The sequence below is a fragment of the Dromaius novaehollandiae genome, chromosome 12 (genome assembly GCF_036370855.1).
Source record: "Dromaius novaehollandiae isolate bDroNov1 chromosome 12, bDroNov1.hap1, whole genome shotgun sequence".
Classification (NCBI taxonomy): domain Eukaryota; kingdom Metazoa; phylum Chordata; class Aves; order Casuariiformes; family Dromaiidae; genus Dromaius; species Dromaius novaehollandiae.
Genome location: NC_088109.1, coordinates 1,936,487 through 1,960,431, shown reverse-complemented (window position 1 = coordinate 1,960,431; position 23,945 = coordinate 1,936,487). Strand labels below are relative to the sequence as shown.

Here is a 23,945-nt window from a genome sequence, read left to right as displayed (position 1 = left end):
AGGAATTGGTACCACTGGTACCATCGTTACCACACTCTAAAAAAAACTGAAACATGCAGCAACCAGATGCAGAGTTGCCTCCCTTGTCAATTTTAACCTGATTTTATTTTTCTCTGAACAGTCCCCTCTTCATCCTATCCCTGCATCACCCACCAGTCCCCAGTCTGGTCTGGATGGAAGTAACTCCACTTTATCCGGCAGCGCCAGCAGCGGCGTCTCCTCCCTGAGTGAGAGTAATTTCGGACATTCCTCTGAACCCCCTCCTCGCACAGACACCATGGATTCTGTCCCAAGCCAGTCCTGGAATACTGATGAAGATCTAGAGACACCCTACCTCCCTGTCAGGTACAGCCTCTCTGAGCCTGATGTCCTAGAGTCACTCAAATCCCAGCCATGCCGAAGCCACTCTGCACCATCTGGAGTCATTCCTCAGGACACCATGGACCCTCCAGCTCTACCCCCCAAACCCTACCATTCCCGGCTCCCAAACATGGAGAATGAAGAGGGAATGATAATCGAAGATGATGACAAACACCGTCCATTGCATCGCAAAGTGTCCCAACCAGTGAGTGGTGGAAAGGAAGAACAGGCCAGGGTAGCGTGGGAGCATGGCATCAGTGAGCAGTAGGGAGAACTCCTAGGCAAGCAGCTTGCATCATCATTCCAGGTCTGACAAGAAAGGAGCGACATCAGGACTCAGAGAACAGCAAACCAATTTTCTACTGCCGTGAGTTAATGTCTGGAGCCCACACAATCAATTGGGCCAGCATGCGAGGTTGCTGCTTTCCTTTTTAATTTCTTTTTACACCTTTCAGTTGTGTTTTTAACTTTCTGTGCAGTGGACGGTTTATTCCTTCTGCAGTTTCTTAACCACACCACATGGCACACGAGCCACTGAGACCTGCAGAAGCTGAAAAACACAATTTTAAGGGGGGGGGGGAGGGGGGAATGGGCGGGAGGAAATGTGACAAGTTGATTTTAAAACTGCTTTCCTCCCAGTTCTGAGACGCACATGAGTAGAAGCAGTTGCACTAGGGACTTGCTTCTTTGCTGTACAGAAGTGAAAGCTCATTGCTGAATTCAGGGATTCTATGAACTGTCAGGCTGGAAGGTGCATGAGCTGCAGGCAGTGGAAGATGGCAATTCTAAGAAGAAATTGGCTCTTTTGAGAGCAGGATTGTACATATCTGTGCAGTGATCTCCCTGCATTGGTTCACAGGTGCTGAGGCGATCTAACCAGTGCACATGCACTGATTTCTAAGATATCATTTCCAACAAACTCTGCCTCCTTTGTTTTTTCATGTACTGTTTGATTTCCTAAATTTTGCTTTCACTGGCTAAGCCAACCTGCTTTCTCATTGGAATCATATGATATTCATCTACGCTACAGGATGAGAGGAGGTTAGTAGCCATTGGAGCTGCGACTTGATTGTAGGCCTTTCTTATGCCTAACTTCAGGCAGGCTGTTGACACCAGCATTTCTATTCCAGTTAAAAGAAAAAAAAAATAAGTTGAGTTGCTCATGCCACAGCTGATTGATGACTCAGCCAGTAAAGGAAAGGTGGCTTAAATATATCATATCCCCAGTCCTTGCCTCAGGGCTGAACATCACAATCCTCACCAACTTCCATCACCCAGGAGCTGAGATTTCATTACCTGTTACCATAATGTTCTCAGTCCTTCTTGAACACTCACTGCAGCTGGTGTACAGGATCTCCATCCCTCACTGTAGACAGAAAATGCTAAAATGCAAGAAATGCCCAGTGTACAACGTGCACCCTAGAGTCAGGGATTTTAAAGGCCACCTGTAAAGAAGAAATAGTTGTTTCCTCTTTTGCTTCTTTAGAATGTATAAAGAAGCTTTAAAGCTTCTATTTCGCTCTTCTGGGAGGTTGATTCACACACACACACACAGAAAATGTTGCAATACAGTTTTTTTTCTTTATTGCCAGATTCTATGAAGGGTTGAAGAATTTAGTGCAAGTGTGATGTTAGAGAAAACAAGAAACAGAACTATTGCAGAGATGGAGGCAGTATTAGTCTATGAATGCAAAAAAAAAAAGCCTTTTAATCAATATTTGTTTAGTTTAACACATAACAAACCAGGAAAAAATTCTGTGGTAATAGAGTCAACACCTGTTCTCTTAAAAGTACTCTTAAGAAATCTTTTATTCCCATTTTCATTTTTTTCAAGAAGCTTTTAGTCAAAAGGAGGGAGAAAGTATCAAATATTTAATATTTCTTAGATAAACAAGGAATACCCCTTCCCCTCACCACACCTATACACCTTTTAGCCTTCCTCATAACCCTTTTCATCTGCAGATTGCAAAGCACACCCCAGAGGATGGTAAGAGAGAGACCACACTTTCTTATCATTGAAAACTCTGAAGCACATTCAAATAAGAGATTTCCTCCATCATACAAATTAAGTGTCAGAAACAGGTATAGCACTCAATGCTCAGAGGCAGTTTTTGCCCTAACCACTCAGCTTCTCATCCTACAACCATAATGCTACAAATATACTATGCTTTGCGTAAAGAAGCAAAAAAGGATATTACAAATCTTTTACAGGTCACCTTTAGCACTACCTCTAAATAACATGACTGGGCAGAGTACATTGCTTCTGAACTCTCCTGAAGATGGTCTGTCTGCATGAAGTCTGGACTCGGTCAGCTCTTGTATGAAAGGGATTTTAAGAGGATTCATATCTTTTGTTTCTCAAATTCTAGCCCATGTGAAAGTAATACAGTTTTGCTTTTGTTTCTTAAATGGCCTGTTTGGCTGGAACAAAGTCTCTCTTGCTTCCTCTACTTTGTCACTAACGCAGGCTGCTTGTAATTACTATATCCTTCACAATTGAGACAATGCTATTAAAACCTGGCCTACGGTGGACATTTCATCTCTAACAGGAAGGAGGGTTTTCCAATGCTAGGACAGTCCTAAATATTAATGAACAAAGTTGGATCCCTGGTATAGATCAAATGTATGAAAACTATGTTTTCAGTGAAGTCAGGATAATTTCTTAGAAATGAATGAATTATTTTCACATATGCTGTTCTCCAATCTGACTGAGATTCTTCAAGGGAAATTTTAAGAGAACCAAGTATTCAATTCCATGTCCCCTGTCCCTGTTTTTGGTAGGAAGATTAAAAAGGAGTAAATGTAGTGATTTACTGAGCTTCCTCAAAGCAAAAACGGTAGGTCTTGCAAATAAAGCTTTGTAAAAACAAGTATGCAGTTAACATAGGACTAAGTCCCAGTCAGTTGGAAAACCTACTAACTGGGCTAAACAATCTCTTAAAAAAACATATCATCCCACTCTGATTAGAGAGACTGCAGAACAGCAGTGTGTCCATTTTGGGGTGTGTGATGTTACTGCATCTTTTTTAAGGGTTTGAAGATCAAATAATGTACACAAATACCCAGTTTATGGCAGGTCCACACAGAGAAGGACAGATTCACTTACTGAACTTAGAAAATTTGAGCAACTTTGGACCAGTAATAGAAATTAAGCCCAATACCTGCCATGCATTTTGTCTCCTTTTTCAGTGCTTAACTTCAAGGGGGCAAAAGACAGAGAGATTACTCCTAAAAAGATTAAGATTTCATGGATGTGGAACTAACACTTCTCTGCAGGGTGGGTTGGCTTATAGCATATGAAACTCCAACATCAAACTCAGTCCTGTGGCAGGTGGAAAGAATAGCACTTGTTTCGCTTGCCCCTCAGGATGTGAGGATTCATTGTATAACCATAGTAACAGGATGGTTTAGAAGGGGACGTGGTCATTCTATACTCATGTATTACGTTTGAATCAGAAGTACTTGCCTTGGGTTTCTGTATAACTAATGTGTATTCCCAAGAAAATCAGTGGAATTCTGCTACAAGCCTCTCCATCCTCAATGTACCTGCTGGCCCCATCTGAAATAAAAACGAGAAGGAGCTACAGTAATAGAAGAAAAGTAATTTGAAAAATATCACTGAAACCTATACATTTTTTTCTCAATGGTTGGGAAGAAAGCTTTGGTTTTATTGCTGTATGCAAGACTAAGTTTTTTTTTTTTCCCCCTCCTTCATTTCCCCTTTAGCTTACTTGCCCTTTTTAGGTAAGTAAGGGATATAGCATATCCCTTCTGTGGGAGAATCAGCCAAAACTGGGGAGGCTGGAGAGAGCAAGAGCCTTTGGGAAACAAATTAGGCGATATTTAAAATTTTCTCTGATCATACTTCTTTGTAAATACCCCCATTTGAATGCTGTGTATTTGTACAGGAAATTGAGCAAAAAATGTATAGATTGTGATGTCTGACTGGTATTCTGCCCTGTAAATGTGTTTTTAACCTCTGGCATTCTGTGCTTATTTAAAAAAGGCAAAAACCTCTAACCACTTCTCTTTTGTGTATTCATGTTTAAAATAAAATCAAAAAAGCTATCTTATCTATAATGGAAATCAAATTTAAAAGGAGAAAATAATTTGTACAAGTGTCCTAAAGGTACTTCATTGTATATATTGTGATAGCATGTTTCCAGAACCAACAAATAAGTGGTGTGAATTTTAGATGTAAATATCTGCCGTTTGTTTTGGGTTTCTTTCCCTTACCCATTCACTCGACTGCTGTGATGTGGAATTAAAGATTAATACCTGATATTAAAACTGTACAGCTGTATGGTCATTGCAGTCCTTCTGACAGGGTCGTCCTCAGGCTGCTTCAGATCTTCACAAGATCTGTGGGTGTCAAAAAGAGAAGCAGCACAACTTTTATCCTTGCGGGTTACATCAAAGGAGCACCTAGCATGCATCAGGGAAACAGCCATCGCTTGGCAGTTTTGTGCGAGTGAGAAAGACAGCGGGGCAACGGAGAAGACCTTAAGTCTGTTACGTGTGGCAAGGGAACAGTTTCCAAGTTGGTCTCAAACTGACAGTGCACTATTTTATTCAATATTTCAACTTCTTAGAGCAAGCATCAGGTATATTCATCAGCTAGTCTGGTCAGCTAGGGAGAGTTTCATGACACATGCAACGGCCTGAGACACCTGCTTGTCTTTCACAAGCTTTAATACACACTTCTGAGGCAGTACTTTCAAATATGAACTAAATAAATAATTAGTGCTCCGATATCTACCTCAGCTTTGATTGCTACTCAATGAGTGACAGGTATTTTCATTTTTGTACTGCAATAGCAAGACACTGGTAGTGGCTTCATTTCATTCTCAATTAAGTATTTAAATACCTATCATTTTAACAGAAGAGATGTGAAAGAACAGTAATTAAGACATGTAGGAAAATAGGATTTTTGGAATTAACAGCTGTAGTTACTGTTACATGTGATTAATCTCAAAAGATGTCCATCTTCTTCCATTAGCACTAATAAATCAGGTCAAGGTGCAGGACATAGAAAACATAACCCATTTCTCCCATCCTGTCTTGACAAATGAACAAAAAGGTATAGGACACTAATCTTAAAAGACATTTAGCAGTAAAATAGAGTAAGAGTCTATTTTAAGCTGGCCCTGGGGTGTGTACATACAATGCCAATCACCCTCTCCATTAACTATATACCCCATAAATGCATAAAAATATGAGGTAAACTGTAACAAGATTTCCTAACAAACTAGGAAAGTTCAGCTAGAACAGCAAAATGCAGCTTAATGAAAAAGCATTCAGCTGACATCTGGAAAATGTCTGTATAAATCAGACCATTTTGAGCGTCTTCCTTCTCAGTTAAATGATTTTTTATTCAGCTAAAAAAAAGCATTTATTAACGAAGCACAGGAGATGAAAAAAAATATAGCATAACAAAAAGATGTATGAAGCCTTCCAAGCCTCAAGCAAGAGCTAAAAATCTTTTAGCTTCTGTTAAAACCAAAAGAACAATTACCTGTATCATTTTGGTGCAAGTCAAATACTTCATTTAATCTAAGGCCAGACTAGTCAAATGGGTCTCAGTTCTTTAGAACTGCATCTAAATACCGTATCCAAATACTTCTTGTCTTCCCCATTCATATCTAAATATAAACCTTCAACACAGTTTCAATATATGTATTTCTGAGTTGTGCAACTTGATACAAATTACATTACAAAGCTGATATGAGGAGAAATGAAACCTCTAAAAAGGACTACACCCTAATCCATAAAGCCGCAGCCATCTTACCTGCAACTGCCTCTATTCACAGACTCTTATCAAAAAACTAGACTTGCAGGTACCCTACAGTTGATTTTTAGTGCCTGAGCAGAAACTGTTGTCACAAAGCTCAGCTTCTTCATTCACAGTGAGTTAAGGCATTAAGTAATGACTAATCTATAATGCAACTGTTGCTGCTCACGACTTTGTACCCTCTTTTTTTTTTTTTTTAATGCTGATACCTGTAATCTTTGGTGAGTTCAGCAACTGCCTTGCATCTCCTGTAACTGACACTGACTGACACACACACACACACACCCCATACAGCATTTCTTTGCATAAACAACATACGTTTTGAGGAGTCTGACCCTTTTTTTCCTCCTTCTGGCATTATCTGGAACTGGCACAAGCACCTGATGAACTGTCTCCCACTAGCTGGCAGTTTAACCCATACAGGGTCCCCACTTGACCAAATTATGTACCCCTTATCCTTAAACAGGAATATTATCAACCTTAAAATTTAATCTAAACCTTTAAGATTACCTTTATCACTATATCCATTAATGTAACCCATCCTGCTGTCTCACACACACCTTTATCCATGATCTGTTTAATCACTGCTGTCCTCCTGCTCCTCTCATTCCTCATTCTTATCACAAGAACCACAACACCATTAAGTGATCATAACCTAAACACTATCTTTGACCTAGCTGGAGGAGGGGCTCATATTCTATATCAAACCTACATTAATTCTTCAGACATAAATAAGTACATTCTTACTCAGATTTGGCATTATCGCCCATACTGTAACCTACAATGTAGGTTTAGGAAAAGAAAAAAAAAAAAAAAAAAGAATCCTTTGAATTTATGAGAACAGTCCAAGCTATAATTTCTGCTAGATTCCGAGCCTCCAGTCACACATTTACCATTTGTACAGACATAAATACACAAGCTTACTTTACCTTAGCTATTATGTATATCATTTTTTTTAATACTAGCATAAAAGTTTTTAAACAGTTTCATTGTACTGTCACAAAGGGTAGGTAATGAAATGCAGGCATACTATGAGCTCTTCATTTCATTTTCCATCTATTACTATAGATGAATTAACTGGCACTGTGCTAGCAAACTCCTTGCTGGACAGCGCTCTGGCTGATACATCCTACACCAGAGCCCAGCTCCACAAGGTCCCACCTACCAGCATTCTCCGTACTGGTATGACAGGATTCACACACTGATTCCACCTTTTCACAGGCTTTACTATCATCTACCCTACAGAAATTAAAGCCAATTTTGGAATAATATTTACAAGAATTAATGAGACATCCTTTTCCCAACATTTTGTAAGCCTATGTGGAATATCTAAAAAATTAATCAGCTGATCCAGATGCCTATGCCTTTTAGAAATACAGCATCTTCAACTGGCACATTGTGTTTGTATGAGGATGCATCTCATATAACAAATATTAGTATTGCTCCTGCAGTTAAAGGACTCAAAGTCTCACTACTATCAACAACCGTCTCGGCTCATATAGAATGACTCCACAGTTACCCTGCACCTAAACCTACAAAGATCCAGCAAGTCCAAGAAAGGAGAGCACTGACACCCATATGTGGGTTTTAACTAGTTGCATGATACTGCCTTCCTACAAAACCAGCAGGTCCATTTCACAGCCTTGTCAAAACTCCGTACAGGTTATCCCTTAGGGATCACCTCATCACAGCCAGGCTTTCAAGATGCAACACCCCCTAATACAGAACAACTACAACTCCACCGTAATACACCTTAACAACTGTTCTCCAAAACTGGACCCTTGTCCCAGAATCAATGATGTTGACAGGGACCTCTAGAGATTGTCTGGGCCAACCCCCACCCCTGCTCAAAGCAGGGTCAGTTAGAGCCCATTTCTCAGAACCACATCCAGTGGGTTTTGAGGAACTGCAAGGATGGAGATGCCACAACCTCTCCGGGCAGCCTGTTCCAGTGTTCTATCACCTTCATAGTAAAAAAGTTTTTTCTTTGCTGATGTTTAAACAGAATTTCTTATATTTCAATTTGTGGCCATTGCCTCTTGTCCTAGCACTGGATTCCACTGAGAAGAATCTTTTGTATTAGACTATTTACAATGACAACTAAACTAACACATACGAAGAACAGGTACACCAGAACGATAGATAATTAAATGAAGGTATTTTACCTTACAATTTTCCCTATAACCCTTCTTCCATCTCTTTGACTTCTTTACCTAAGAGGCAACGTGACAAGCCACAGAACACTATGATGGTCCTTCCATAAAGGCAAGTGGTATTTCTAGATCTACAGCTTTTGCAGCAAGTTTCCATGGTATAAACATAAACACTGCCTCCTCCATCTCAGGTGTCTACCTATGACAACAAATAAAATTCCACTTCACATCAAGCCATCACTAAACTCTCTTAACCATCCAGACAAAAGTAACAGACAAAATTTGTAATTACACTCACTTCTAATATTATTTCAGACTTAACTGGATTTTTAGACTAGGCTAAACAAACTCTCCTACAGGAAAATTATCATTTGCCTAGGCATGCCTGTCTGGTCTCAGAGCAGAACTTCTCAGGTCTCCTCTACTTTTTCCACTCAGTTATTTCCAGGAAATGTCCCTTTTCTCCTCTGACTTAGAAATCACTCTCCTCCTTCCTTGTGCTATCCTACTACATCATTCCTTTACAAATTTATCTTGAGTTTCTATGATTCTGCTACTATTTACGCCTGGACTCTTCTATGAATGAATACAGGGGGACCAAGAGTGAGCACAATGAAAGAAAGTGACTAATACCAGACCTCTGATTTTGCTCAGCAGATCATAGTTACACCCCATGACTTTATCCTTCCACTATATTTCAGTTTCTATTCAACTGTCTTTCGCAGCAGTACTGGATTACATTTTCGGAAAACTAACCTGCTTTCTGCTCTACTCTGCTTAGAGAGCAGCATACTATTTTCCTTGCCCTCGCAGACCAACCAACTGAAAATCAGCTCCTTTCACCCACTCTGATACCCGTACACAGATCTGCCTTCTCAGACTACAAAACCAGCAAAGGTCTAGCCCAGGTAGTAGCCTCAACCACAAAAACTCAGCTTCCACCATTTATGTAACTAAAACCTCCTAGCAACACTAAAAATTCCAATCTCCACCATTTTACTATTCCCAGGAACTCTCCTGTTTGCCCCTAGCAGGCAACCACCTATAGCTTCCTACTTACCGTTGTTAGACTATAGTGATTGACCCCTTCTGCTTCCTAAGCCAAAACTTCTAAAACCAGTATTTAAGAGCTGATCATATTCCAGCTCCCTTATTAGTCCTACCGAGCTCACTTCCCTTTGTACTATTAATGCCCACCAAAATCACACATGCATATTTAGAGCTACTTGGTTCCCCTTCGGTTTTCCCCTCAAGTTGATCATTTTCAACTATAGAACTTGCCTGGTTTTGCATGAAACAACTTCAGTCTCAATCTTTGCAGTTATCACATGATGGGGAAAGCAGATCATTTAAATGCTGGAATCAACTTCCTCTTCTCTAGTAGGCTCTCTCTCTCTCTAACCATCACCCTTTTCTGCATGCAAAACTGAAAAGGGATGTTATACTAACATATTATCAACCTACGCACCCTTCCCTCATTCATACCTGACCAGATACAATGGGATGATGCACATCACTCCTAACATCCACTGTAAAACCGCTGCGATATGGCCTGCAGCACATAGAATCCCAAAATGGTTGGGGTTGGAAGGGACCTCTGGAGATCATCTAGTCCAAACCCCCTCCTCAGGCAAGCCACCCAGGACCTTATCCAGATGGCTTTTGAATACCTCCAAGGACAGAGAGTCCACACCCTCTCCGAGCAACTTGTTCCAGTGCTCAGTCACCCTCACAGTCAAAAAGCTTTTCCTTCTGTTCAGACAGAACTCCTTGTGTTTCAGTTTGTGCCCAGGGCCTCTCGTCCTGTTGCTGGGCGCCACTGAAAAGAGTCTGGCCCCATGCTCTGGACACCCTCTCTCCAGATATTTATACACACTGATAAGATTCCCCCCTTAGTCTTCTCCAGGCTGAACAGGCCCAGCTCTCTCAGCCTTTCCTCATACATGAGATGCTCCAGTCATCATCATCATCATCATCTTAGTGGCCCTTTGCTGGACTTGCTCCAGATCTCTCTTGTACTGGGGAGCCCCAAACTGGACCCAGCACTCCAGATGCAGCCTCACCAAGGCTGAGTAGAGGGGAAGGGTCACCTCCCTCGACCTGCTGGCAATGCTCTTCCTAATGTACCCCAGGAGGCCATTGGCCTTCTTGGCCACAAGGGACACGTTGCTGGCTCATGGTCAGCTTGTCCTCCAGGACTCCCAGGTCCTTCGCTGCAGGGCTGCTTTCCAGCAGGTCAGCCCCCAGCCTGTACTGCTGCATGGCCTTACTCCTCCTCAGCACTTCCCTGTATTGAACTTGATGAGGTTCCCCTCTGCCCATCTCTGCAGCCTGCCGAGGTCCCTCTGAATGGCAGCACCATCTGATGCACCACCCACTCCTCCCACTTCTGTGTCATCAGCAAACTTGCTGAGGGTGCGCTCGGTCCCTTCATCCTGGTCATTAATAAAAAAAGTTGAACAGGACTGGACCCAGTATTGACCCCTGGGGGACACCACTAGCTACATGCTTCCAACTAGACTTGGTGCCACTGATCACAGCCCTCTGAGCTCTGCCGTTCAGCCAGTTCTCAGTCTACCTCAGCATCCACTCATCTAGCCTGCACTTCCTCAGCTTGCCTATGAGGATGTTATGGGAGACAGTGTCAAAAGCCTTCCTGAAGTCAAGGTAGACAACGTCCACTGCTCTCCCCTCATCTACCCAGTAGTCATTCCATCACAGAAGGCTGGCTATCAGGTTAGTTAAGTGTGATTTCCCCTTCAAGAATCCATGCTAGCTACTCTGGAGCACATTCTTGTCCTTCATGTGACTGGAAACAGTTTCCAAGATTAGTTGCTCCATCAGAGCAAAACAGAGTCACAGATGACACTATATTCCGAGCAGACAACTAACACTGTGCATCCATAATTGTGGCACTCCAAGCTATCATCATAACTAGCTCTATAAGCTTGCAGAAAAACTGACTGAAAGTCACCAGTGGCTTATTCCAAAGGCTCCAGCCCTAACCCAGCTGCCAGTGATTGCAAGGCCAGTGTCTATTAGCTGTAAAAAATCACAGCTAGTGGAAAGTCCCCAATAACACAAAATTATATTGAAAAAACAATTGCTTTTTTCAACACGCATCCAACTTAGACTAGTAACAGTCAGAATGTTCCAACAGTACTGAGGATAAGCACAAGCTGTCCAGCACCCTGGCTGCAGCTGTGACAAATCCCTAACACTCCAGAGAAAGACAGTGGCTGGTGGGTGGGGGGGTGACAGACTACTAGAAACATAATTGTGGATCAAAAGGAAGTAGAGCGAAAAAGGAAGACAATCCAAAAGGACAGCCCCTGGAGCATGGGAAAATAAACTATAAATAAATAAACAAACATTGTGGACTGATTTAAAAAACAAGACAGTGATACCATCACTAATCATAACACATACATTTTGAGTAGAAACATGATCTAGAAAGGTGAAAATCCACCTTTTCTAGTCAATAAACACATGCAATGTATTCACAGTGGTAAGACACAGCATCCATATTACTACTCACCTGCTATGTGACCTGAGCTGAACCAGGCTGTTCCTCTTCCCCATCCTGCCTCTCTCGTCTAGTCAGGCTTAGAACATTCAGTTGATGACCTGCATGAAAATTCAAACTTAGATCCTGAATATTTTTCCAAATCTCATACCGTGGTTTTGTCTGGGGCAGGCACAACTAGGCAGCTCCATTAGCCTTCCTGTGCCAAGAGAACCACACCAAGCTAAGGCATAACCCTTCGCTGTAGCACAGGGACATGACTTCGCCTCTACCTTCTTTTGCAGAATGATCTCCTATGACGTGTACACTTACACACATAGCTCCGCAAGATAAGAAACAAGTGATTAGTCTCTACTCCTTACCCTGTGCTACCAACTGGTAGCAACTAGCCTACAACTTCAGAAGGATTTAAATTGTATATACGTAGAGTCAGAGACTAGGAACTGCCTTGAACAAATGGCCCTCATTGCAGGACTTTGAGAAAAAATAGTTATGGGCATGGTGACCGTGATAATAAGCAGGAATTCAGAAGATTGTCATTTGCCCCATGGTTCTGCAAAAACACCCCCAAAAAAGCCAGAAATGGATTACGCTTGTATTAGTTTCCCACTGATTTTTAAGCCGGCTGCTCAGCTGTCAAGCGTCCCACTGCGGATTTAGGCTTTATAATTTGCGGTGTGTATAGGCACAACCAAAACCCACCACCCACAAAGAGTGTTTGAACGAAGGCTGGAGCAGAGTGCTGGCCCCCAGGGACCAGCTCCACTGCCCCTTACAGGAGGCAGCGCCCTGCCTAATGGCTGCCCACCCAGGTGGCTCTTCCTCCGCCCAGCTGAGCTCCCTTCCCCGGGCTCACGCTTCCCGCAGCCCCCAAGGAGCCAGAAAACCAGGACCCCGACAGGCCTGAGGCACCCGGTGGCACCAAACGCGGCATCACCCGCAGGCCACCGGGCAGCCCTACCTCAGCAGCCATCCTGCCGCCCCAGCGGCCCAGCTAGCCGATGGAGAGACGCCCAGGACTGTCCCCTTCGGCTGGACGCAGCCCGCAGGTACTGCTCAGCCCTGCCTCTGGGCGGCACCGCTCGGTAGCGGAGCCGAGGCCGGGCCGGGCCGCCGCCGCCCCCCGCCTCACGGCTGCCGAGTCCCAGGTGTGAGAATTTGCCCCTTTAGAAAATGGCGCCCGCAAGAAGTGGGCCGAGGCACACGAGGACGTTTTTCCCTTAACAAAAATGGCGGCCAAAGGAGGCGGGGAAATCCTCCGTCTGCCGGCGTCCGGCCGTCTTCCCCAATCGGCGGCCGCCAACTCTCCCGTGGAGGCCGCAGAGTGGCCAATGGGAGGAGGCAGCGTGGAAGCCGGGCGGGGAGCGGACCAATGGGGCGGCAGCGCCCGGGGGAAGCCGGCGAGGGGCGGGGCGCCGCTGCCGGTGCGGCGGGCGCAGTGCGCGCGGGCTGCCGAGCGAGGCGGGATGCAGGCGGCCCACGGGCTCTGGGCGGCGCTGGCCCTACTCCTGCTGCCGGCCGGCAGCCGGGCCCTGCGCGACGGCGAGTGCGAGGGTGAGTGGGGCTGCGCCGGGCCGGAGGGGGGTGCGGGCCGGGCTGGCGGCCTCCGGCGCTCGGCTCCGTGCCGCCGCCCGGCCCGGCCCGCCCGGGTGAGGGGCCGGGGTGGGGCCGGCCCGCCCCGCCGGCGGCGGGGGGCGGCAGCGGCGGGGCCGGGAACGGCCGCCCAGGGGCGGTTGCTGCTGGGGCAGTACTCCCTGAAGTCCGCCCAGGCCTCGGGCCGCGGCGGGAGCCGGGGGGCCCGGAGCGCGGAGGAAGCGCCCCGCTCCTCGGAGTCCCGGCCCGGGGCGTCTAGTGCCGCCTGCGCCTCCGGAGAGCGAGAGCCGGTGCTCGCATGGCTCGGCGGCGGTGCCGAGCTTCGCGGCTGAAAGGAGACCGGCTCCCCGGGGAGCGGCGACGGGAGCGGCCGCCGTCCCGCAGCTCGAGGCACCCGGTGTGCGGGGGCCGCTGCCCTGGGCCTCCCTCCAAGGTGGGTGACCGTGTCCCCCGCAGCCGTCCCGGGAGGCGGCGGACAGGAGGAAGTGAGCCTGGGCACTTACTCACCTGGATTCACGCCCTCACTCATCACTGCACACTGCTTCCTTGGCTCTACCCAGTGACCTGAGCGCTGGGCATCCTCTCTTAAACAACGCAAAGCTACAAGGCAGATCCCAAACAGCGCTGGGCTGATCTAAATCAGACCGGGCTCTTTGTGTACCACTTAAAAGCAAAAGTTTTGCGGGTGGAAGCTGTTGGACAGCATGGCAAACTAATCTGCTCTTGTGTCACGGAGCGGCGCAGATTGTCCAGATGAAACAAGAACAGCCTGAGGTGGGGATATAGCCACTGATTGGGATTTTGTGGTGCTAATGCTCACCCCTTCCTCCTTTTTGTGGGGAGAGAAACAGTAAAACCAAAGGAGGGGGAGGGAACATAGTAAATTAAAACTCTTTCAGCTGCTATCCCAGCACTGGGTTGGAGACTTGTTTCAACTGTAATCTAGTCATCGGTACCACTGCCTGCAGCATCTTTATTTTTTCCAAAGGTTTTCACTTCCAAACAGTGCACAGTGGACATCAGTGTGTGTCTGTGACTGGGGACAAACTAATGTGAGGTAAATGATGGTGTTGTATGCATACAAAAAATGTTTTCCTAAATGGTCCAGCCTGTAATTACTTCTAGTTGTAATGCAATGAGAGTAAGTTTCTACTAGGTTTCAAGATGGTCTTACTGGATCTCCTGTATTCTCCAGCTTTTCCTGTGCCATGCCTTGAGTTTGGAGTTGGATACAAGTTGCTAATGACAACATCATTAGCTGACTCCTTCCTGGTGGGGTAAACCAAGCATATGAAAAACATGACTTGTACCCCTCTCTCAGAGGCAGGGACTTGTCGAACACCTGGAAGTAGTGAAAACTTATAGGATTTGGAGGAATTGGGCCACAGGCCATTGGGCTTCTTGATCCAGCTGATGCTGCTGTTCACAGGCAAGTTGTGTGAGCAGCGGAGTGAGTGAAATCTGACACGCTGCAAAGTTGCAGCGTCTCATCCTTGCCCTGTTGCACAGATCAGATGCACAGTAACTGGAGGATCGAAGTAACTCGCCATCTCCCGTCCTCCCCAGCAACAGTTGTGCTGTGCTTAGTTTGGAGTATATGTTGACTGACTGCTGCCACAGGGAAAGTAATGACCATGTTCTGTGTGCCCTTCCCACAGATAGGGACTGTGAGGTGTCCTCAGCTGCTGGTGACTTGTAGGAATTTCACTATCTTTAAGACTCTTCCTTCTCTTTCAATTTGTTTGAAACTAGTTCAGAAGCTCTTAGGGCTGAGCAGAGGGAGAAACATGCCAAATGGACAGAGCATGTGATCACATAAGTCTTATTTCCAAGAGAAAAAGATCTTATGTATGGACTGAATCAACTTGATAATCAGTGATGTCTTATTACTAAAAACAATGTACATGGAGTGTGTAATGTGATTATGTGCATAGAGGCAGTTGTTCCTGGATCAGAACCATTTCTGAAGCCTATGGTCTGTTGAGATGCTTCCAAAAGCAACAAGAATAAGACTTTAAGTTTATATTTTTGCCCTGGCAGTCTTGTGTTGTATCCCCCAGCTGAATCCTGCTGTGCTCTTAGTGCAATGTATGGAAGCCACTGGATGCTTACGTGGATCTGGTTCATCAGATCGTCAAAAGCCCACCAAAAATACCAGGGGGCATTGCTTATTCATGTGTGCTCAGAAAGACATACTGAAATACTAGCAATCAGTGACTTGACACATACAGCTGCTAGAAGTTCTTCTCTCCAAAGCCTCTGTTCTGTTTCCCTATGAGCTGCCCCTAGATTGGTGTGCAGTTGCAGATAACTCCATCCATCTTCCCTTCTAGTGTGTGTTACCTTTCTGGGAAGGTTCTACCAGAGTCTAAAGGACAATGATGTTGAGTTCACACCTGCCAGTATTGAAAAGGAGCTCTTGAAGTCCTGCAAAGAGGCAAAAGGCAAAGAGAACCGGCTGGTAAGTAGCAGTAAATCATACTTGCCTCTTGAGGCAATAAGTTGTAAAATGTTTGGCAAATGAGGGGAAACAAGTCTTTCTGTGTATGTATGATATAGCTTCCCGGAGGCTGTTCTTCCTAGCTATGTAGCCACAACTGGTAGTGTATTGTAATAAGAGATTTGAGAATTATGACTGCTTCACTTCTTTAAAAAAAAAAAAAAAAAAAAAAAGTGTGTGTGTGGGGGACTGTCAACAGATGTCTTTTTAAGCTGATCTTATTTTTCCCTGTTACTGAAGCTCTGGGAATTTCAAAGCTTTATTTTCTGTAGGACTTCCCTGTGCCTTAGATGGTATTTGGGATGCTATATTAGCTGCAAAGATATTTATGCTGTTTAGGTGAAAAAACTAAATAAAGGAAAACTTAACTGAACTAATTAAAAATGGATGATAATCCTCAATGAAGAGCCCCAGGGAAAAGGTCCTGAATGCTTCCTAAGAAGAGAGCTGCAGAGGGACTCCATCAGAAATGCAGAGGGGGAAATGCTTCAGAAAGTTCTTCTTGAATGAAGACCCTTAATGAAATCTCTGTCTTGTTTCCAATTCAATTTAAAAAAAACTAACAGCCTTGACAACCATGAAGCAGTGTAATAGGAAATGTCTTTGCTCATTACTTTGGGTTTAGAGTTAGGCTTTCTCTTGCCTGTCTGTAGCAGTCACTTGGAAAGGTTCTGTAACACAAAACATCCAGCTGCACAAACCATGCAAGGAGAGAAGATGGCTAGAAAACCCTCCTTTTAGAAGCATTTTTCTCCCATGCATCTCCCCCTTGCTCTTTTCTTCTCTCTAGTGCTATTATGTTGGGGCCACAAGTGATGCAGCTACCAAAATCATTAACGAGGTCTCAAAACCCATGAGTCATCACATCCCTGTGGAAAAGATCTGCGAGAAACTTAAGAAGAAAGACAGTCAGATCTGTGAACTAAAATACGGTGAGTTGCCAGCAGAAAGGGAAATGCCCATGCTTTTCTGGGGTGTGGGTCATTTGGCGTAAAGCAGCGTGCAGGACTCCGGCTTACACATTGTAAATTAGCCTTGAGTTGCCTTATTTTGAAAGGTGCTAGAACTGCTTGCTTTCAAATTCTGTAATGAGATCGCTGGCATAATTAGTTGCACAAGCTGAGTTGTTCTCTTACATGAGCATCCTAGAGAGCTTTAATGAGATGCCCAGGTAAGATTGTTTGATACTAAGCCTTTTTAGCTTACAAAGAACCACAGATCTGTTTTGACGTAAGTAACTCCCAGGCATCAGCAGTACTGCGCTCAAATCTCGGTCTGGAATAACTTACTTAGCAGCTTGTCCTGGAGAGCAGCCAGGTGCGTTGCTACGGCTTGGGATGGTGTCTGTTATAACTGGGGCGCAGGCCCTTCACGAAGCTCCCCAGCACAGCCGCGCTCGTGGTTGCCAGGTCGCTGGTTGATAAGCCCTTTCTTTCTTGCCTCCTCTGGTGTCTGTCCACAACATTCAGCAGTATGTTTCTTGCCAGCTTTCTTGAACTCTTTTGTTCCTGGATGATATATTCTTTTCCTTAAAAGACATAATTTGAAGAAAAGTCTTGGAAATACTTCTGCCTGCTTCCCTGTATCTCTACCCTTGTATTCCCAGGAGACACCCCTCGGCTCATGGGTCTTTATAGTTCTCTCTTACTGTATTAGATGTCCTGGTGCTTCCTAATCAGCTCTTTGTTGTTGTCACTTGTTTATCTTTGCTCTGAAGTCTCTCTGCTGCCTTCTCTTTTTTTTCCAGTGGAAGAGGGAATTAAAGCATTTCCCGTAGTATTAACAGTGGGGATTTCGAGTTTCTTGTAGGCCTCCTGCATCTAACCTGAAGCCAAAAAGTTTGGTTGCTAATGATGAATTTTGGTTTTTAAAAAAATTACAAAACAAAACATGCTACCTGGTGCCAGAGTCCATCCTTCCTTCCCCCCTGCGGGAGCCGGGCGCCGCTTCCCCCGCCGCCGTGGCGCTGCGCGGGGCCTGCGCGGCCGCGCTGCTCACCGGGGCGGCCCCGCTGACGGCGGCCCCGCTCTCCCCGCAGACAAGCAGATCGACCTGAGCACCGCGGACCTGCGCAAGCTGCGCGTCAAGGAGCTGCGGCGGATCCTCGACGACTGGGGCGAGACGTGCAAGGGCTGCGCCGAGAAGTCCGACTTCATCCGCAGGATCCACGAACTGATGCCCAAGTACGCGCCGCGGGCCGCCGGCGCCCGCGCCGACCTCTGAGGGGGGCGCGGGGGCGGCGCGCGCTGTACGGGACCTTCATTAAAGTGCAACGGCTGTACCGGGCCGACGCGTGCCGTGTGACGTGATTGCGGCGCCTCGCGTCGCGCCGCGCCCCGCCCCTCGCCCGCCGCCGGCTCCGCTCTGCGCGGCGCCCACCTCCCCCCCGCCCCCATCCCCGCGCGCGAGCGCGCCCCCTCCCCAGCGCGGCCGGGGCGGGTCCGCCTCCTGATTGGCGCCGCGGCGTCACGTGCGGCCGGCGGCCCCTGCGGCTGGCGGCTCGCCTGCGTCACGTCGCCGTGCGGGAGCTATTGCGCTCCTGACGCCGCCATGCGGCGGGGCGCGGGGCGATGACGTAGAGCCCGCGCGGCGCGGCGGCCGGAGCCGCCTTCGTTCCCTTTTGTCCAAGATGGCGGCGGCCGCCGGAGGCGTCTCCTGAGCCGCGGGCCCCGGCGCCATGAAGCGGGGCAGCGAACGGGACTCCAGCCCGTCGGGGGCCGGGGGAGGCCGCGCCGCCGCCGCCAAGCGGCCCCGGGAGCGCGAGCGCGAGAGCAGCAGCCGGCGCGGCCCGCACCGGAGCTCGGGCGCCTCCCGCAGCAGCCGGGACAAGTCCACGCCCGGCAGCGGCGGCGGCGGCGGTGGCGGCGGCTCCAGCTCCCGCAGCCACCGCGGCGATGAGCGCGCCGGCGGCGGCGGCGGCGACTCCAACCACCGCCCGGCGGGGAGCGGCTCGGCCTCGGGCGCCCGCGGCGGCAGCCAGGCCGCCCCCTCGTCGTCCTCCTCGTCGTCGTCGTCGTCCCGGGCGCTCGGCGTGCCCAAGGCCAAGGCCCTGCCGGGCGCCGTGGTGGCCCCCTCGCTGCTGCTGGCCGGGCCGCCGCCGGGCGCCGCGCCCTCGCTGCTGCTGGCGCCGCTGGGGGGCTCGGCGGGCCTGGCCGGGGAGCCGCCCGGCTCCTGTGAGTACAAGACGCTGCTGGTGAGCGGGCTGAGCGCGGCCCTGCCCGACCAGCTGCTAGAGGACGGCCTGTTCCGCCTCTTCCAGCGCTTCGCGGGGGGGGGCGCCGGGGACATCAGTGTCAAACTCTCCCACACGCCCGAGCTCGGCCGCGTCGCCTACGTCAACTTCCGACACCCCGGGGACGCCCGTGACGCCCGCCGGCATGCCCGGGCTCGGCAGCTGCTCCTCTACGATCGGCCCCTCAAGGTGGAGCCGGTGTATCTGCGCGGGGGCCGGAGGAGCCGCACGCCGCCCCCCGCGCCCTCCCCGGAGCCGCTGGGCTACCTGCCGCCTATCCACAGCACCTACCAGTACAAACAGAGGTCGCTCTCTCCTGTCACCAGCCCCTTGCTGCGGGAGCCGCGGCCGAGACATGCTCACGCTGCGGCCGCCGCCTTTGCTTTGGAAGCCGCTGCCATTGGACTCTCCCGGGAGCGGGAGAGGGCTCTGGATTACTACGGGCTGTACGACGAGCGCGGCCGACCCTACACTTACCCCATCGTGGCTGAGGAAGACCTGATGCCGGAGGACGACCAGAGAGCTACTCGGAACCTCTTCATCGGCAACTTGGACCACAACGTCTCGGAGGTGGAGCTGAGACGCGCCTTTGAGAAGTACGGCATCATCGAAGAAGTGGTGATCAAGCGCCCTGCCCGGGGCCAAGGTGGGGCTTACGCTTTCCTTAAGTTCCAAAACTTGGACATGGCGCATCGGGCCAAGGTCGCTATGTCAGGCCGCGTGGTTGGCAGGAACCCTATCAAAATTGGCTACGGCAAAGCCAACCCTACTACCAGGCTGTGGGTGGGTGGTCTTGGTCCGAGTACTTCCTTGGCTGCCCTCGCTAGGGAGTTTGACCGCTTTGGCAGCATCAGGACTATTGACTATGTGAAGGGAGACAGCTTTGCTTATATCCAGTACGAAAGCTTGGATGCTGCCCAGGCTGCCTGTGCGCAGATGAGGGGCTTTCCTTTGGGTGGACCGGAGAGGAGACTTCGAGTGGATTTTGCCAAAGCCGAAGAGACGAGATACCCGCAGCAGTACCAGCCCGCACCTCTGCCCGTGCACTACGAGCTGCTCGCTGATGGGTACAGCAGACACCGAAGCCTAGAGCAAGACTTGAGGGTGCGCGATAGGACTCCTCCACACCTCCTGTACTCGGACAGAGACAGGAGCTTTGCAGAGGCAGACTGGGCCAGCCCTGCCAAAAACGCTGAACGCCGAAACAACTTGGAAAGCTACAGCCGGTCGGTGCGTAGCCGGAGCGGAGAGCGCTGGGGCAGCGACAGCGATCGCAACGTGCCCAAACCGTGGGAAGAAAGGCGGAAACGCCGGAGTCTTTCCAGCGATCGTGGGAGGACTACTCACTCGCCTTACGAGGACAGAAGCAGGACAAAGGCCAGTGGGCCAGCTTTAGACCGCAGCCCCGACAGGGTTCGCAAAGAGAATCACACTACAGAGTCTGGAGCTGAGAAGGAGCAGAGTAACTCCCTTCAGAACAATCGTCACGCGACTGAGGAGAAACCCCATCGCGAAGCATCCGATGCTCCCCAGCCTAAAAAAAGGGACAGCGAACGCAATCATCGAACTGGCGAATCGGAATCAAAAACTCACGAGGAGCCAAAATCTGAGACCAAAAAGTTAAAGAATTTATCAGAATATGCCCAGACACTGCAGCTTGCTTGGAATGGGCTGCTTGTGCTAAAAAACAGCTGCTTCCCTACGTCTATGCACATCCTGGAGGGAGACCTAGGCGTCATCAACGGACTCCTTAAAGACCATTCATCCGGCGGGAAGCTAACGCAGCTCAAAATTGCTCAGAGACTTCGGCTCGACCAGCCCAAGCTGGATGAAGTGACTCGCCGTATCAAACAAGGCAGCCCCAATGGCTACGCTGTGCTACTGGCTACCCAATCCGCCCCGGGAGGGGCAGGGGCTGAGGGGACCCTCCCTGTTGTAGAGCCTGGCTTGCAGCGACGGCTTCTCAGGAATCTGGTCTCCTACTTGAAACAGAAGCAGGCTGCTGGGGTTATCAGCCTGCCCGTGGGAGGGGCGAAGGGCAGAGACAGCACAGGCATGCTTTATGCATTCCCTCCTTGTGAATTCTCTCAGCAGTACCTCCAGTCAGCACTAAGGACATTGGGGAAGTTAGAAGAAGAACATATGGTGATAGTTATAGTCAAAGACACTGCCTAGCCCACACTGTCTTTTCAATTTCCATGTTTTCTTTGTGTGTCACTCAACCCAGTTGTTTTTAAGGCCGATCATTTTGGTGGAGGCTCAAAACACCTCGGCCAAAATGGTAAGATTTTTAGTTCCTAATTAATTTTAATACCATTTAAATAGAGCCCATTTTATTCGTTTTTAATATGTGACACTGTCCGCTGTGTTCTGTATTTTTATTTTTTAACTGTATGAAAAGTTGTCAGTAAAGCCTTGTTCACTGATGGATTTCTAAACTTGTGCGGTATCCTAGTTCTTACGGCCCAGTAAGGGCTGGTTCCCTGTGCTATCGAGAGCTGAAAGGTGATGGTGCCAACCCGTTTCAGTTTCTCAGACCCCGGCCTCCCACACCTCCTCAGTCTCCTGTGGCCTGCAAGGTGAGAGGGCGAGGGGGGGGCGGTTCTTCTTTATCATGTGTGAGAGACTGAAAGGTTGGTCCCGTATTTTTTGTCCTGTTTGCTTTTTTATTTTCACAAATTAAGAGTCTCTATGCATTCCTATTAGTTCTCTATTTGAGGACAGAAGCTTCCAAGGAAGCCAGCTACCAAGGAAGCAAATCCTGATCAAGAACAGCAGTGGGTTTTGTACACCGTTGACAAAAAAATTGTAGCTAATCCTTGGAAGAAAAAAGTTCCCTACTGAGTAGTCAACTGTTTTCATTTCTGTGTGGTTTGAGAGCACCCAGTGCATGTCTCACTTAGACGGTTGTTCCTGGGTTAAAAAGAAAAAAAAAGAGGCTTGACATTCCTGGTCTTTGTAAAGGAAAAAAAAAATCAAGCAGGAGAAAAAAAAATTGTAGGGAGAACCCTCTTGGGCCTGTATTAGTTGTAGACAGGCAAATAAAGGGCACAAACTTTTCTGTGAACTGTAGGTGCCCTTTGAATAGTCGATCGTGTTGCACTATCTGCAATCCTTTACTGAAAGATGAACTGCAAAAATCTTGTTGCTAAAGTTAAAACTTTGTTTGCAGGCTTATAAAAAGAGATAAAAATGTCTGGCTGTCTGAAAATATGGTATGTTAACACAAGTAACTTGCCTGTGACTGTAGAAAACCCTGATGCTCTTACTGGAGATCAAAAATTGAAATTTAAAAATGGGATGGTTCCTTCACCTTTGCTCTCTGTGGTATTTTGTGAGCCGGTTGTTTAAGAGGGAAGCCAGGACATTTGCACTCTGAGGTCTCAGTAACTTAAGGATGTGGTAACGATTTCAAATTTGAGTTAAAAATCCACACTGTTTAGTTTGGAGATTTTCTTTTTTAAACAATTCCTGTAGATTTTTAGGAAGCTTACAGAAAAGTGTTTGGGATTAAAAACACTAAATTTTAAAGTTTCTTTAAATTTGCAGGGGGGTTTTTTGTTTGTTTTGTTTTGGTGGCAAGTGAGTGGAAAAAAAAACAGCCTGTGAGAGCAAGAGTTTCTCTTGCACCGGTTTCTATGACCGAGCAGCCTCACTCGCTGAAAGCTGCCAAAGGCCCTTTTAAACCTGTGCTCTCAGGTATGATTGGTATCAACACCCGCATAGCAGGGAGCGTAACTCAGTCTAATGATGCTTTGGTTCTTATTTTTTTTATTTTTTAACCCTGCATTTTCACAGTAGGGACATCATCAGCTGATGATGTGTGAGCGGTTGCTTAATTTAATAATGTATTGATATCAACACGTATGGGTTGTTTTTTTTTTTTTTTAAACATTTAATACTGTGATTATATTAAAAGTAAATCTAATGCGTTAGTGTGATCATGGGGGGGGGGGGGGTTAGTGTTTCACTTGATGATGCATCTTCTGTACCCCAGAAAATGTAATTCTGTCCGTAAGGGCCCGAGCACAGCGACAAGGCCACGGAGGGTTTTGTCCCCGGCGCGTGCACGCGGTGCGGTGCCTCGGGCCCCGGCTTGCCCGCTGCAAGCGGCAGGGCTGTTTCAGCGCAGCGCGCCGGGGAAGCTGCCTCGCGCCGCGCGAGCGGAGGTGCCCCGCGGCCGCTCCTAGCAGCCGGGCTCCGGCTCTGCTAGCGCTGCGCCGGGCAGCAGGGCCCTTCGCCACGCCATGGCCGCAGGTCGTAGGGTAGCTGGCCTGCCCCGGTTTGAGCACGGTTACGGGGCGCTGACTTCGACCCTCGTGACCGAGTCCCCGATGCTGTTGTAATGTAGCCAGTGCCAAATGTCAACGATTGTAACCGTTAAGTGTTATCTGAAACCAAGTGCTATTAAATACCCCTTATGGCCAGAGTCATAGAGTGATTAGAGCTTTTTTGTCAGAGAGTCTCCTACGCGGTGAAGCTGGCCGGGCAGCCGGAGGCGGCGTGCGTGGTGCTGTAGTGACAGATGCCTGGCTGGCCTCTTGCTGGCAGGGAGCTGTAGCTGGTGCTGCTTTGGTTGTATCTAATGTGGTGTGGCAGTGGTTTTGTGTGTGTATGTGTGTGTGCTTGTGTGTGTGTTACGGTGTTAGAATGTGGAAAAAGCAGAAGATGGAAGAAAAAAAAGATTTTTTTTTTTTTTTTTAAAGAAAGTTTTTTGCAAAGTTGCAAAAGCAAAAAGCTGCAACTACCTGATGAGAAAGCCAGGAAAATTATTAGACTGCTCCAGTCTG

At 47.9% G+C, this 23,945-nt stretch overlaps 3 protein-coding genes and 1 long non-coding RNA gene across 5 annotated transcripts in view; 3 read left to right on the top strand and 1 right to left on the bottom strand.

The window, feature by feature from the left end:
* Nucleotides 1–843, top strand: part of DOCK3 (dedicator of cytokinesis 3) — a 211,020-nt gene extending 210,177 nt beyond the window's left edge. For both annotated transcript variants that reach the window (XM_026106615.2, XM_026106614.2), the window contains exon 55: nt 122–843. In XM_026106615.2, coding sequence (XP_025962400.2) covers nt 122–628 — 507 coding nt within the window. In that variant the 3' untranslated portion in view covers nt 629–843. The remainder of the gene's footprint in view (nt 1–121) is intronic.
* Nucleotides 844–1,921: 1,078 nt separating this feature from the next.
* Nucleotides 1,922–17,962, bottom strand: LOC112986995 (uncharacterized). Its single transcript, XR_010391180.1, has 4 exons — nt 17,213–17,962; nt 11,843–11,931; nt 4,639–4,722; nt 1,922–3,919 (listed from the first exon to the last, which is right to left on the bottom strand). It is a non-coding gene; the product is annotated as an uncharacterized LOC112986995 (long non-coding RNA).
* Nucleotides 13,201–18,209, top strand: MANF (mesencephalic astrocyte derived neurotrophic factor). Its single transcript, XM_026106620.2, has 4 exons — nt 13,201–13,384; nt 15,757–15,884; nt 16,714–16,855; nt 17,962–18,209. The coding sequence occupies exons 1-4, from the start codon at nt 13,297–13,299 to the stop codon at nt 18,144–18,146; spliced, it is 543 nt and encodes a 180-aa protein (XP_025962405.1). The 5' UTR covers nt 13,201–13,296; the 3' UTR covers nt 18,147–18,209.
* Nucleotides 18,210–18,431: 222 nt separating this feature from the next.
* RBM15B (RNA binding motif protein 15B) lies at nt 18,432–23,584 on the top strand. The gene has a single exon (XM_026106622.2). It carries the CDS (start codon nt 18,601–18,603, stop codon nt 21,328–21,330), a length of 2,730 nt encoding a protein of 909 aa, XP_025962407.2. The 5' UTR covers nt 18,432–18,600; the 3' UTR covers nt 21,331–23,584.
* The last annotated feature ends 361 nt before the right edge of the window (nt 23,585–23,945 follow it).